Source organism: Melanerpes formicivorus, unplaced genomic scaffold (genome assembly GCF_026170545.1).
Source record: "Melanerpes formicivorus ecotype bairdi unplaced genomic scaffold, bMelFor1.0.p_v2 SCAF_5, whole genome shotgun sequence".
In the NCBI taxonomy this organism is placed as follows: domain Eukaryota; kingdom Metazoa; phylum Chordata; class Aves; order Piciformes; family Picidae; genus Melanerpes; species Melanerpes formicivorus.
In genome coordinates this window covers 16,589,036-16,604,930 of record NW_027142357.1, presented here as the reverse complement: position 1 = coordinate 16,604,930, position 15,895 = coordinate 16,589,036, and the positions used below count along the sequence as shown (strand labels likewise).

The 15,895-nt window shown below is 37.5% G+C and overlaps 1 protein-coding gene across 5 annotated transcripts in view; it reads right to left on the bottom strand.

Moving 5' to 3' along the window:
- Window positions 1–15,895, bottom strand: part of CERKL (ceramide kinase like) — a 56,678-nt gene that overhangs the window by 24,620 nt on the left and 16,163 nt on the right. For 4 of the 5 annotated variants that reach the window (XM_068138435.1, XM_068138436.1, XM_068138438.1 and 1 more), the window contains one exon: window positions 5,236–5,478. In XM_068138435.1, the coding sequence (XP_067994536.1) occupies window positions 5,236–5,478 (243 nt within the window). Of the gene's footprint in view, window positions 1–140; window positions 211–5,235; window positions 5,479–15,895 lie in introns of those variants that run through there. The other variant, XM_068138439.1, reaches the window with a different exon arrangement.

Genomic DNA, 15,895 nt, shown 5'->3' with positions numbered 1-15,895 from the left:
AAATAAAGGAAGACTCACAATGAGGGTGGTTAAATCATGGACTCCACTGCCCAGAGAGGATGTGGAATGCTCATCCTTATAGATTTTCAAAAATTATCTGGGCATGGCTCTTAGCAACCTGATCCTCTTTAGAAGCTCACCTGCTCCAAGCAGGAAGCTGGAACATATTATCCCCATAGGTCCATTTCATCCTGAATTATTCTTAATTCTCTGAAAACAGAAACAAGCACCACAGGTATTTCTTGCAGTGTAATTTCTAGTCATGGGAATTACAACACAAACTAGGAAAACTACACACAAGTTCCCCAAGACTATTACAATACACAAACCATCATCATAAACCACACTATAATAATCATTATTCAAGACACTTAATGGAAATCTGCTGACTGGTATTGTGACTCGATATGGTCCATAAAGAGTCAGTAGAAATTAAATTGACAACTGATATATTAAGGACTCCCGAATGATTTAGCCACACTTACGAATGTGCCGTCATGTTTCCTATCATCTCTACAGGGACTCCTACCTGAGACCAGCTGGATTAAAATGCTCACCCTCCACCAACATCCAGAGCCATAAATCTGTAAATCTACAGAGTCTTCAATTTGCAAGTATAGCATGCCTTTAAATTTTAAATAGAATACAAAAAGAGAGGGAAAGAATAGAAAAGTACAGTTTGCAGAAGTAGAGAAAAGTGATGAAGTGTCATAAATTGTTACTCAGCAGTGCAAGTTATAGAATACTGCTAGATCACCATTAGGAGAACACTGAATGGAAATAAAGCAAATGTCATTCTCTCATAACCATTTTTTAGTTTTACATGCAAAAATTTAAGGTAAGGTGGCAACACAAGTGTGTAAACAAAAGCACATGCAGGCATAAGAATACAGATTTTTTTCAATTAGTGGGGAATAAAAAAGATTAGGAAACAGCTGCATTTTTGTTTGCTTGTTTTGTGTTAGATTTGGAGGGTTTTTTCCAACCAAAAAGTGAGTCATTAAATTATTGTAAACTAGAAATAGTATTTATGATTACATACATTAGGTTATTGCTGATAATTAGATCAGAGGAAATATACAAATTCTAGTGAGATCATCAAGAACTAAATGAATTCACAAGAGAAAAGTGTTAAAATAGTCTGTTTATGACTACTTGAATATCAATTAACTTTTTTGGGGAGCAAACCTATTTTCTTTATAGAAACAGGTATCACAAATAAAGCATTTGAGCAGAGATGTGGTTTTATTTGTGAAAAAGGATTGCCAACTGACATCAAAGACTGATCACAACATAAACCATTATTTATCATTCACGGTATGCAATGGACATGTTATAACACAAACAATTGAGTTTAATGAAAGAATATGCAATAACAGTAAAAAAAACCCACAACCTTCTTTAAAACTTTCTTAAAGTATTTTCAAATTATAACAGTCTTTTAATATTCTTTAAACACCATCTATATGAATTAATCAATGTCATTTACTATAGTCTGCAACTGATTTCAGTCTGTCAGCCTTTTGGTGTTCTGACTGGTATTCTGTTATTGTTTTCTGTGGCTGCTCCATTTGAAACGAACCAGCAGCCTAAAGCAGGAAGGCCAACTGTTCCTCTAGTACTAACAAATGTGCTAATATGCACTAGTTTAAACTTGATCTATCAAGTGAATCAGTGAACCATGAAGGGTGATGGGTCAATCAGGGTGTTCTGAAAACAAAGGCTCATAGGGCAGCAGAGACGCTATGCTCAGACATACATCTGTGCTGCTTTCAGTTCTTAGCTTTATGAAAATGAGTTTATGTTACAAAAGTTAAGAGCCTGGACCCATGTCATTACTGCATACATTTATAAATACTTCATACAACCATAAGAATATTATACATGAGGAAAACTAATAATATGAGACAGGTTCGTTAATGTAACTATGGAGACACTGTGGTTAATATTAACTAACAAAAGTTAATGGTTAACATTAATGGTTTTAATTAAAACTTCACGCATGAAGTTTCAAACATTCATATCAAATCCCAGTGTGAGAGATACTACAGAATAACAGACAAAAATAAAATGTTCTTTATGCATTTTTGCTACTTTTCTTCTTAACCATACTAGTTTATAGAGTTTTTAAGTAATTTTTTTAAAATAACCTGTTAAAAAGAAGTCTTCTTTTGCTAAAATATAGTAATTACAAAAATCCAACAAATAGATAAGCATTGGTAATTACACATTTTCTCTCATTTCTGAGCCTGCCTTAACCCTTTAAGAAAGGCTGGACATTTGCATGCACAGATGATTTTAAATTAAACTCAGAATTCCACTGACACAGTATATCCCCACTCTACATGCTCATAAGGCCAGATCAAAAAGATGCGATGTACAAATGGAAATCACTGAGATGTTCAACAGGTCTGCTGTGAGATCAAGAGCATATTAGAGTCTGTCATTTGGGGCTTTCCAGGAGGCAGTCCAGAACCAAGCCACTGTACATGCATGTCTCAAGATGGCAGTGGTTATTCTGCATCAGTATAACAAATACACAATTTACAGAAGATCAGTTTTCCTGAACACCTTATCACTTCGTGTCTAGCTGGCATGCATCAGAACAGCAGCAATGTTACATGGAAAAATAAGAATTTATTTAAAAGTAGGAAGATAATACACATTTTGTTACTGTCACACACACACAAAAAGCCATAATAGAAGCCATTGCAACTAAACAACTGCATCTGTGTGCTCACTTATATGATGACAGGCTTCAAACAAAAAATTATAGCCTAGTTAGAGTTTAAATTGAAGTATTCTGAACACAATTTCAAAGCAAAAGAGGATACTGATTATGAAAAGAATAAGAACAAACAGGAAAAAACATTCATGTCAGATGGAAACCACACAATGAAGAGGAAACTATGTACAAAGCATTTCTAACAAGCAAACAAAACAAAAAAATCTCCATCAGAACAAATTTCCAGATTCAAGCTTGCAACATCACTGATCAGCTTGCTGTTGTTGGTCCTTAATTAATGGATATATTACCTTATTTTGGTAAATCGCCTGCTTTCAATTTGCTCCAGCCCAGAAGCAGTAACATAAACTCTCAAGTAAATAATGCAGCAGCCGTCAGTTAATATACACTTTGTGATCAAATCGATCAGGACAAAAAGAAACACGTACCCTTGCATTTTGACTGCTTTAACTGCAGCTGATGCAGGAACCACATTCATTTTCAAAAATGTCACTAAGCACTATTATTGAAACAAGCTGTTGGCAAAAAGTAGGAAAACTCATCACTGTATCAAGCAGGGATATACCCATGCACTTTCTGAATTACTGAGGCATCAACAGAACTTATCTGCATTTTATACGTTTAGTCCATACTTGAATCCCACTGGGAGTTTCCTACCAATGTTTGGTACATTTTAAAAAGGAAGACTTTTCTGAATTATGCCATTACTACACCATGACTGTCTCTGCTGCACTGAATGTGGAAATGCTGCTGCTTCTTTTGTGAATTTCTGGATAGAAAGGAAGTTTGAATATCTACTCAGACTTCAAAATATAACTGTGAAAACTACTGTTACTATAACTACAGAAAAAATAATATATACATTAATAAATTATGTTTTGGAGTATTGTACTTGGCTATTCCCCCTCCCCCCCAGGAGTCTTAACTATTGCTGAAGCAGAAGGAAAGAAGAAAAATGTACTGATTAGAGATAAAGAAAAATCTGCACAAAGTCTGAGCTTTTGGAGAAAGCCTGAAGCTGAAAGCAGAACTAGAAACAGCATCATTGCACAGAATGCTGTTTTCCAGGTTCAGGTGGCTTCCAATTACAAAGCTTTAAAACAGAGACAGCACCTCGAAGTCAAAGCAACCTGGGCAAGGGATACTGCAGCTTTTTTTCTGTGAACATATGGTATCACTGTTCCTGATGGATGGAGGGTAATCTGGGAACAAAACAGACATTTGCTCCTTATGCAAATGTCCTTGCCTTTATGGGTAGTCCGAGATCTGCAAGAATCTTGGCACTTCTGCAGGTTTAGATATTTCATGATAAAGTCTTTCAAAAAAGGGCACAGGGAGGTACATTTTAATAAACATTTTGTTTGGAAAATCCCAAGCATATTTCAAGCATACAATGTAAGAATGCAGAGTTAAGAACTCACACTATTTTGTTTTCTCTAACATCTGCTTTTTACAAAGTCACTTTACCAGCAGTACTCCATGAATCGCTATTGAAAGTGCCATTACAAACACTGCAGACATGCAAGATTTGAATTCTGTAATCTGGCTCAGTATTAACAATTCAGCTGGAATTTTAATAGTCCATTATGAGACGGATTGTTTTTCTTCTGCAATAACCAAATTCATTTTCTATGGTCTGCAAACAGACACATTCAGTTTGTGTCTGTATTTCTGCTGCTTGGTTTTTTTTTTTAATCATAAGTGTGCTAATATTCTGTGTCTTTTCAATATTGATGGTATTAAAAGGCTTTGATTTGTTGGGTTTGCTTTGTGGTTTTTTTTCCTAAAATGGTGAATGCCTTTTTCTTACAGCTTCCATGAAAGAAAAAAAGCAACTATTGTGGGTTAAACCATTCTGAAACTGCCATTAGCCCAGGCAAACACAGAAAGATATTTTTAGAAATAACGAACTGACTCTCATTACTAAATAGTCTCAACACATTTTGTGTCAAATTATATATATTAGGAGTACTACAGAACCCTAAGAACACTCCCACCTGTGAATTTAAGAAGAGGAAAAGCTCTTCTATTATTCTTCTACGGAATCCGTAGATGTCAAGTGGGAGCTCCTAAACATTCACTGGGAAGTCCCTGAATAGTTCCCAGGACTGCAATAACTCTAGTACTAACAGATACGCTACAATTCCAAGTGAAAACATCAACAAAATATATTATTTCTTTAAGAATTAGATTTTCCAGAAGACTCTTCAGTCAGAATACAGAAAACTACTTCTTTTCAGTAGCTTCCCAAACATTTCCAAAAAACAGCAGTTCATTTAATAAATGCAATAGTCAATTACTGTCACTTTCCTAAATTTTACACTTCACCATGTAAAACTTGAGTAGTAAACACTTTCCAGCAACAATATTCTTATCCCTGTGTCTTCATTTCCACACGCAAGATATTTTTCTAAGCTTCACTTAACCTGTGTGTATTTCCAACAGAAACAAATCTGAAACAATGACATCGACACCAGTTAAATGCTTACCATTCAAAATTTCCTTTAGATGCCTAAACCACGAATGACAGTGATCTTCACTTAAGTTATTTAAATGGATGGCACAGTCTGTTAATTTATTCTCTTCTTTATTCAAGCATTTAAAAATTGTAATACCCAACAAAGTACCACCATTTGTTTGTCCTGCAAAACGTCGACGTTTCAGTTTTACTGAAAATACATCTTTCATTTCAATAATCTCCTCCTGTGCCTGTAAAACCAGACTGGAATCACCTGTAAGGGGGAGAAGAAAAATAAAATAAAATTATAAAAAAGGCATTAGTAATACAATTAGGAGTCATACCTAAAGAAAGCAATATATTGTCATAGTTTCATCTCAAGCTTCAATCACAGGTCTTATATTTTACCAATTGTGTGTTATTTAGGTAGGCATCCAGCTACAAATACAGAATTAACCAGGTTGGAAAAGACCTTTGAGATCATCAAGTCCAACCTATCATGCAACACCATCTAATCAACTAAACCATGGAAATAAGTGCCTCATCCAGTCTCTTTTTAAACACTTCTAGTGATGGTGACTCCACCACCTCCCTGGGCAGCCCATTCCAATGGCCAATCACTCTTTCTGTGAAGAACTTCCTCCTAACATCCAGACTAAACCTCCCCTGGTACAGCTTGAGACTGTGTTCTCTCATTCTGACACAGGTTGTCTGGGAGAAGAGACCAAACCGCATCTGGCTATAACCTCCCTTCAGGTAGTTGTAGAGAGCAATAAGGTCCCCTGAGCCTCCTCTTCTCCAGGCGAAACATCCCCAGCTCCCTCAAGCCTCTCCTCATAGGGCTTGTGCTCCAAACCCCTCACCAGCTTTGTTGCCCTTCTCTGGACACATTCCAGCAAGTCAACATCTTTCCTAAACTGAGGGACCCAGAACTGGACACAGGACTCAAGGCCTGGCCTAACCAGTGCTGAGCACAGGGGCAGAATGACCTCCCTGCTCCTGCTGGCCACACTGTTCCTGATGCAGGCCAGGATGCCATTAGCCTTCTTGGCCACCTGCGAACACTGCTGGTTCATGTTTGGCCTACTGTCAACCAGTACCCACACATCCCTTTCTACATGGCTGCTCTCCAGCCACTCTGACCCCAGCCTGTAGCACTGCATGGGGTTGTTGTGACCAAAGTGCAGCATCCGGTACTTGAATTTGTTGAACGCCATCATGTTGGATTCTGCCCATCTGTCCAGCCTGTCAAGGTCCCTCTCCACATCCCTCCTACCCTCTAACAGATCAACACTTACCCCAGCTTGGTGTCATCTGCAAATTTACTGATGATGAACTCAATCCCCTCATCCAGATCATCAATAAAGATATTGAACAGGATGAGGCCCAGCACTAATCCCTGGGGGACACCACTAGTGACTGGCTGCCAGCTGGATGTGGCACCATTCACCACCACTCTCTGGGCTCAGCCCTCCTGACAGTTCCTAACCCAGCACAGAGTGCTGCTGTCCAAGCCACGGGCTGACAGCTTGGCCAGCAGTTTGCTATGGGGGATGGTGTCAAAGGCCTTGCTGAAGTCCAGGTAAACTACATCCACAGCCTTCCCCACATCCATCAGGCAGTCACCTGATCATAGAAGGAGATCGGGTTGGTGAGGCAGGACCTGCCCTTCCTAAATCCATACTGGCTGGGCTCAGCCATCCTGTAAGTGCTGTGTGATTGCACTCAAGATGACCTGCTCCATAATCTTTCCTGGCACTGAGGTCAGGCTGACAGATCTGTAATTCCCTGGCTCATCCAGTCAGCCCTTCTTGTGGATGGGCATCACGTTGGCCAGCTTCCAGTCATCTGGGACCTCTCTAGTGAGCCAGGACTGTTGAAAAATGATGGAAAGCAACTTGGCCTGCTTATCTGCCAGCTCTCTTAGCACCCTAAGATGGATCCCATCCAGACCCATGGACTTGTGGGGATCCAAGTGGCTGAGCTGGTCTCTAACTGCTTCCTCCTGGATCACAGGGGAACTATACTGCTTCCTGACTCCATCTGCCAGTTCAGGAGGCCAGTTGTCCAGAAGATAACCTATCCTGCTATTAAAAATTGAGGCAAAGAAGGTATTAAGTACCTCTCCCTTTTCTTCATCTCTTGTTACAATTATTCCCCTCCGTGTCCACTAAGGAGTGGAGGTTGTCCTTGCCCCTCCTTTTGCCATTAACATATTTATGAAAGCATTTTTTGTTGTCCTTCACAGAAGTGGCCTAAGCTCTAAATAGGCTTTTGCCTCTTTATTTTTTTCCTACATGACCTAGCAACATCCTTAAATACTTCATGGGTTACCTCTCCTTTTTTCCAAAGATGATACACCCTCTTTTTTTCCCTTAATTCATTGAGAAGTTCATTGCCCATCCAGGCTGGCCGTCTACCCCGGCGGCTCACCTTCTGGCCCATTGGCACAGCCTGTTCCTGTGCCTTCAAGATTACTTTCTTGAAGTAGGTCCAGCCCTCCTGGACCCTTTTGTTTTTAAGGGCTGTTTCCCAAGGTACCTTCTAAGTTAGTTCCTTAAGTAATGTGAAGTCCCCCCTCTGGAAGTCCAGAGTGGAGGTTTTGTTGCTGCCCCTCTTAGCTTGACTGCATATTGAAAACTCAATTATTTCATGGTCACTGGACACCAGACAGCCTCCAACCACCACATCTCCCATCAGCCCTTCTCTGTTTGTAAAAAGAAAGTCAAGTGAAGTCTTACGCAAGCTATTTCATTCAATACAACTGCTGCCTTTTGGGTCAGACTAGAGACAGATAAGAAAATAATTAAGCAAAAATGAAAAGTAAACCAAAGGCATGTTATCTATCCATCATCTGAGTTATTAATTTTCTTTATAAACCAATTAAAAGAAAAACAATTTCAAAAATCCTTGTTACAGTTCAAGACCTTCAACCCCAGGAGATATTTGCAGTAGGGTAGAAACCTAAACTAAGGTTTCATCACCTCAGGGTTGTTATATACATGGACCCTGTGGCTGCAGACACTATCGCTGCAGTGACAATAGCTCCAAATGCCTTTGGAGATACATCAAGCAAACCACTCTGGTACAAGATTCTCCTTTTTCTGTTCTTTTGAGTTGTAAAGCACCTGACTGCTCAAAACCAAAGTCCAATACACAGACTGAAATAAAAATGTCATCATTCCTGTTTCCCTGCCTTTTGTTGTAATTACAGCAGATCCTATAGGCTAGACCAATAAAAATCCCTTTGCAGTCCAAAACAAGAAAAGCTAAAACTGAAAAATCTTTTCCAAATCTAGCAACAGCCCAGTCAAGTTCTTTCTCACTAGCAAAAGCCATAAGAGATTCCATTTGATGAGTAGCTGCTGCACACTCCACTGAAGTGCCAGGGAGAAGTTGTACAAGTTATTTTAACTGTCTTCTTGGGGAAGATGGATAGCACTGTGGGTGAGACTTCAAAATCAAGTATTACCTACTTCATTGCACTACATGCTGCTAAGGGGGCTTAAGAAAAGTCGTACTTTTTTTCTGAGCAGGAAAAAGAAGCTTGCATCATTTTTCATAACAGTTTGACACTGGCTGGCATTTCTCAGCATCATCTCTTGAACCACACTACACAGTGATCATTTTTCCATCCAGAAGTTGTAGAGAAGTGCACCTCAGAAACGCTGATAAAGTTCAAGTCAGTAATACCTCTCCTACCAATTCTCCACTAAGCCATTTTCTCCTGTTCCATACCAAATAACCTACTGCAGAAAGAAGCCTGACCTTTTTCTACTTCCCACATGGTTTTCCAGCTTGCCACATTTTGCCACGTCAGTTTCTCTAAGGTGTAAAATTAGACTAAAATCATTCCATTCTTCACAGGAATACTGCGATGAGTAAATGTTTGTGTACACTGAGATAGTACACAGGAAATAGTCTGCAATGCAGGTTTTCAGAAGTACATGGCATATAAACAGGAAGGAATTCACCAAATGAGAAAACAAAACAAAGCTTCAAGTACTGGAATGAATGCTGTAAAAAGATTGTCTGTAAAATACATTAAATGAAACCACAGGGCGAGGGGGGTGGGGGGGAATAATTGTATGATTCCATTTGAAGTATGATTTTGCACAGACTGAAAAGTTGAGTAGACATTGTACAAGCAACCTTATTACTATTAGTATCAAACCCAAGATCTTGATTTTTTTCTCCAAACTTTGTATTGCTCTTCTAAAACATTTAGGGATAAGTACTCTTTGCAGGCCTTAAATGAAACACTTACTTGTGATATCTTGAAACACTTGCTTAGAAACTAGATCGTTCAATACTTTCATTTAAGACTTGGTTTTATTTTTCCAGAAAAGTTTCACTGTCAGACATACAGAACACTAATCATTCCAGCATGCAAACTCCGTGTTTTACAATAATGGCTAAATAAAGACACATGAAATGTAACAACAGTTCTGCAGCAACAACTGAGCTGCAGCATTTATTCCTCCAGAACAATAAAGTTATGCTAATTTTTTTGCCTTTTAAATATTTTTAAACAAAAAAATAACCTATTTGTTTTGCCAAGAATGTCACAAATTCTATTATGTAATGTTACACATACACATGACAAATAAATTACAAACATTAGCTTATTTGTCCTTCAGAAATCAAGTAAAATGAAGGCCAGTTTAAATGCTTTATTTCCCCACCACCTTTCACAGAATGACTTTCAGTCACAAGCTAGGTAAGGTAAAGCTTGTCTTGTCTTTTCATACTGCTGTGTCAGCCAGATTTTTATTTGCTTTTACATCTTCCTCTTACTCTGTATTTATCAAACCTTTTTGTTGCTCAGATGGACATAAAAACTGTTAAAAATTAAAAGAATACATTCTTACTAGGCAGCAAAACTAGTATTTGACTCTAGCTGTACATTTCCAGATAGAGCTTATAGAGGCATATAAACTGTAGGAATACTGAATTGCACAAACCCATCATACTCAAGTTCTAAATTGTAGGAGAAATATTAAACTACCTAGTAGATTAGGACAGCCAATTTTCACTCAAATTGAAAAGGGATCTGCATAAAAGTTCCCTAAGCATAGTCTATAATTCTCCTCTTCTATTTTTGCTGAAAATAAAAACCATCACAAATGCAGTAAAATTTTATAAAATAATTCAGATAAAAAAAAATTAAGTCATGAGGTACATGCATAAAATGCTTCTCATATGAGATAACAACAAAGTTTACTTTAAAAATAAAGTATGTATTGGATTAGGCACTCTTAAACTTCTAAAGCCCTATTTGTTCGTTAGTATCATATTTGTTATTGCTAGCTGTTTCAGGACATTAACTGTCCTCTCACATTACTTAGAAAGATACTGGGTACCATCTGTTCTTGCAAAAGATTTAAGTATACATCTATTAGGTATCATGCTATTTATTTAATTCAGTACCCACTTCCTATTGTTGGATCTTCTGAAGAAAAAAGAAAAAAAAAAAAAAAAGTCAATTTAATTACAAGGAATAAAGATAATCTCTTCTACCAGGCTGCCCTGTCATCATGAGAGCTGAGAGGGAACCTGTGTAAAGTAGGTTACAGGCGTTAGGGAAGAGTAAAACTAACAGCACTTAACATTTAACAAAGATCTAACAAAACCAGAATATATGGCACTTAAAAAAAAATTTACTATAAGCCAAGGGCTTGTCTAAATCAATCTCAGCACATCTGTCTGATGTAGAGCGTAAACAGGATTAGAGTTGGATTTATCTGCTTGACGCTAATTGTACTCACAGTTTCTGCACATGTCCACTTTTTTTTTCCCCCCAAATACAGCATGAAAAAATAACCCTGCCTGGATATATGAATTTCTACAAAGTTTGTATGCCCCTGTTTATATTCTCATTGATTTCAAGCAATGAGACTACCCTAATTTTTTCCTATTTACAATACCCTAATCTCTTATTTTAAAAAAGAAAATTATGTCTAAATATCCCAAACTGAGCTAAACCAAAGGGTGAGGGAGTAATACACTCAAATACAGTTTCAATGTAAACAGCAAAACAAATTTTAATCAGAGTGTTAAACCAGGCTTTAAACAAATGGATTATCTCATCTTTACAGCACAATTGATGAAAACATACACAAAGGAAAAAACAGTACTACTGAGAAAATAGAACTTTTTGTAAAGAGAAGTGTATTATTAATATACAAACACCAATGCTTCAACAACAAAACACTTATTGGACTGTTTTCCTACCACAGAGACCCAAAGTGGTATTCAAAGACTTAATTTCCATAACAAATGTGTCAAGTACATGAAAAATGACAGAAAATACACATGAAATGTGACTGGGTAATTCAAGTACAAGAACTAGACACCAAGGAAAATGCACAATGCTCCCTTGGTCATAAAGAGTTCATATGACCTTTGTCAAACCACCTAGATCCACTTAACTACATTTTAGGCTCAAAGTTTACTTCATTAATAGTTGATTGCTATGGCTGAGTGCAGTGTAACAAAACAGAAATAATTAGGAAAAAAAAACCAAACAGCAAGACCCCTAAATAAATACAATTATCAACAGCAGTCATTCTAGAATTGATTACAGGTCATCCTACACTGTATGAACACTATTTGCAAAATAACCATTCAGGATATGCAACAAAATATAACTGTATTAATATCAAATCAACATGGATATAAATAGAATTAAAAATTAAATTAGTTTTGACAATGTGTCTGCAAATTCTGGTTTAGGAATATTAAAAATTAATACGCTAATGCTTGATGCATATAAACCAACAGCTATTAACTCATTAATTACTAAGCCCATTTTCCCCTTTATTCTGCAAACCCCAGAAAGTAGAATGCCAGTGATTCATAAAACCTCTACAGTTTTCACTGTAACTCTGAATAACAAGAATTGCTGCTAAGAAATACAAAGGAGTCAATATGGTCGCTCTTGCCAGAAGAGTTAAGAATCACTACATAGCTCTTCAGGATATTTAATTGTAATTTAAAGCCCTCAAACATGAGACAGAAAAGCTGTTTCCAGAACATCTGAATTTTCAAGGTTTATTTTAGCTCATGCAAAACCTTTGGCAAAAGATGTTATGCCTCTTCCTCTCTTATGCAGGCAGAGAAAGCAAAATTGCACTTTTTGCTTGTCACAAATATCAAACAGTAAACTGAGAAGGTGGTACAGCAAGGACCAGGTTGGAGAAGTGCTGATTTTAATTTGGAGATAATCTTTACCCTGCTCCAGTCTTTTTAAATGGTGTATGAGAAACATAACACAACCCAGGCCCTATTCCAGAAAAACATCTGTGTGTGACTGTGTAGTGACCTCCTCAGGAACAGCAAGAAGTTCAGAAGATACTACAAAGTACTGAAGAGATGCATCTCATCTTCTCCAGAGCTGGGGAGTAAGAGCAGGGTTTAACTGCTAACTTGTCTTTTAATGGCAACTGTATACTTGCAGCAACAGCTGTATTCCTTCAGGGCAGAAAATTGAGCTTAAAAATATCTGACAGGAATACAACTGATTTTAATTCTCCTTCTCTAGAGAGTCTGAGGGTAAAGTGATGTATCTGCCAAGCCAATGCAATACCTTGCCACTAATCCCTCTTCCAATACAGGCACCTTCACTCACCTGCCACAGGTGTGTAGTCAAATCCTTTTCCTTATGTTGAGCACTTGGCAAACCCATGCTGAGTCAAATCAACTCACTAAAGTAACATAGATTATGTACTTTTTAAAAAATTAATTAGTCTCCTGACATTGTTTAATATCACTGATTCAACGCAAGTCCTACAAAAACAGAGACATTTCAAAGGCAAAGAAAACACAGCAGGGAAGAAGGAAGAACCCAGACTGTCTACTTTCATCAGCAGGATGTCACCATGGTTTGAGCCAATCTGCTGCGCATTTACACTTCCAGTTGCTAACTCCCCAAAGATGACAGAAACACAGAGCAGTATGGGATAGATGCATAACAGTTTCTCTTAATTCTTAGACTCTATTTAGAGCTTACCAAATAAAAAAAAAAAATAAGTCTCAGAATAAAATTCCACTTTACAAACCTATAAAAGGCACATTAAGTTAATTTTGCTGCATAGAAAGTTACATACTATTTTAATGCATCAGTGTTAAAATATACTCACTATTCCAGCACTTTTCATTCTTCCATCTTACAGAAGTCATCCTATTTTAAAAACTATCATAGATAGTAAACAATAAATTATGAAGAATAACTGATATATTAAAAGATCCTGACCTAATCTGTAATTCAGGCTCCAAGTTTTCAATTCAATCTCAGAAAGACAGGTTAAAAAAAAAAAAAAGAAGCCAGTAATTTTCCAGCGCAAATCTCAGACTATGGGTTAAAGGCTTATATTAGGTAACAGAAATTATTTCTCTGCTTAGCAATTTAGTAATTCTTACAAATAATTGTTTAAAAACGTGATAAATACAACAACATAAAACCATCTTAGTCTTGTGCAAGTTTCAATACATGCTACAAAAAGTGAAATGTTTTTTCATTCTTTTCTCAGGATACTTCTTGACAATTTTACTATGTTCACAACATGGGTAAACATGTAAAACTGCAGCTCCTACCTTTCACCCCCCCCTCGTCTCTCTCCTTGTTTCAAATGGCTCTTACCTCCAAGACCCTTGACCAACTGATTCCAATATCTATTCATCACTGTATCTTTTAAAATTTAATCCTCATTCTTCCTCATCAAACTGAGAGGGCTGTGGCAGATACATGCCCCTATGCTAAGCATCCTATCATCATAGCAACTGCAGAAAGAGCAGCTTCAGGAGACATTTGGTGTAGTCCCAAACTGGACCATATACAAGAACTTAAAATTTGATTAAGTTTCACTACATCTTTAAATGAGGGCTATAGGCACATTTCTGACAAAAAGAAACAGCCACTGTCAAGCTGAAACAAAAGGCAAGATGATGCCGGCAACCAGCAAAGCAAACATGGGAACAGTTTGATTAATCTACGCGCAGAGTTTAGTACAGTTCAGCAGTCATCTTTGCTGGAGCTGACTCCCCCTGGAGAGGAGACAGGGCTGGAGAATTCCCCTTTGAGTGTGACCAGATCTCAAGAGTGATGCACCCAGCATTCTAGGTCTCCATGATGCCAAGCAGGCCATAGACAAGGCCCTTATAGTAATGAGACTTATTAGACATGAAGCTTTATTAGTGCCTTGCTCCATCTCTATTTTAGAGCAGTGAAGTACCCTGCTTATTACTGACTAATGGCAGAACTTCATTAGAAAACATCCCATAAGCTATGAGGCAGATGCAAGATAAGAAAGGTCATCCTAGTTCATGAAACACCCATGGAAGAATCCAAGAAAGAGAATTAAGGATATGTATGCAGATTGTGAAACCATTTTTAACTCAGGGTAGTTTGAAAAGAAGCCAAATAGCTTCTGAAATAGATACCTCCATGGAAGAGTTTGATTAAAGCTTAGAACAAGGCCTTATGCTGTTCCATACAAGAGGCTTCACCGAAAGGGCTTCCCTTTCATTCTCCAACAAAGAATTTGAGGGAGATGATGAAATGAAAAATAACCCCCCTAACAAGTAGATCTACTGTGAATAATGCTCTAGAGAACAACCATGCTAGCTGAAAGGAAGCAAGGCAGAAAGTGAGTGATTCAGAACCTGAAGCACTTGAGAAGATGCATGCAGCACGGAGTCTGCTTTTTAACAGTCACTTTTAACACCACACCAAGAAGTCACCAAGTCTAAATTTACTACAGAAAGCTTTACATTAAGAACATGTCCCATATACTGCCTAATTTCATAATATGATTGGAAAAGTAGCAGCAAATCCTTTAAGTGCCTGGAACCTCGGGCCTTCTCATGTAATAAATGAAAGGAGTTATGTAGCAAACTTCAGAGTAACAACAGGGTAACAAACACCAATGATTTCCAAAATTTTGTAAAACCTCTGCAAACACAAACACTGGATTAAATGACTAGTCTTCCTCCGACCAGCAATACAACCATCATGTAATGGAATCTGTTTATAGAGCGATTTCTGAAATAAAACAGAAGACAGGGCTTACATTATTTAATACAATGTGCTTGCAGAACTGAAAAGCACTAAAGAATATCCAAAAAGGAAACACAAGCTTAAATTTTACATTCCTTAAAAAAAAAAACAAAACCACAACCCACACACACCCCCCAAAAAAACCCCAACCAAAACACCACACAATAAAGACCTCAGACATACACACTGATTTGTATCTAATAATTTATGTCATAATCCTGAAAATTGATTCTGTCATTTCGGAAAACAAGGGGATGTGGATAATCAAATAGCCTCATATGGCCACATGACACCACTGACTTTGATTAACTATGAGTTAATGATTAGTTCTACTTGGACTCATACTGGCACAAGATTTGCTTCAGCCTCTAATGCAGATTTACAAACTATCCATACTGTTAAATATCACTGCTAAATACTCGGGGACCTCAGCAGGCCTCATATAAATGAATTTTGGTCTTTTCTGGAAACAGTTTTCAAGGAAACATTTTCCTCATGAAAAAGTATGAATGGACAGATCCAGTTCTAAACACAGGACAATTGCCTTCCATAACCTATTGGTAATCATATATGTCAGCAATTCATGCTTTTAGGTATTGAAGCATGGCTATCAGCTGCTAGATAAGCTCATCCA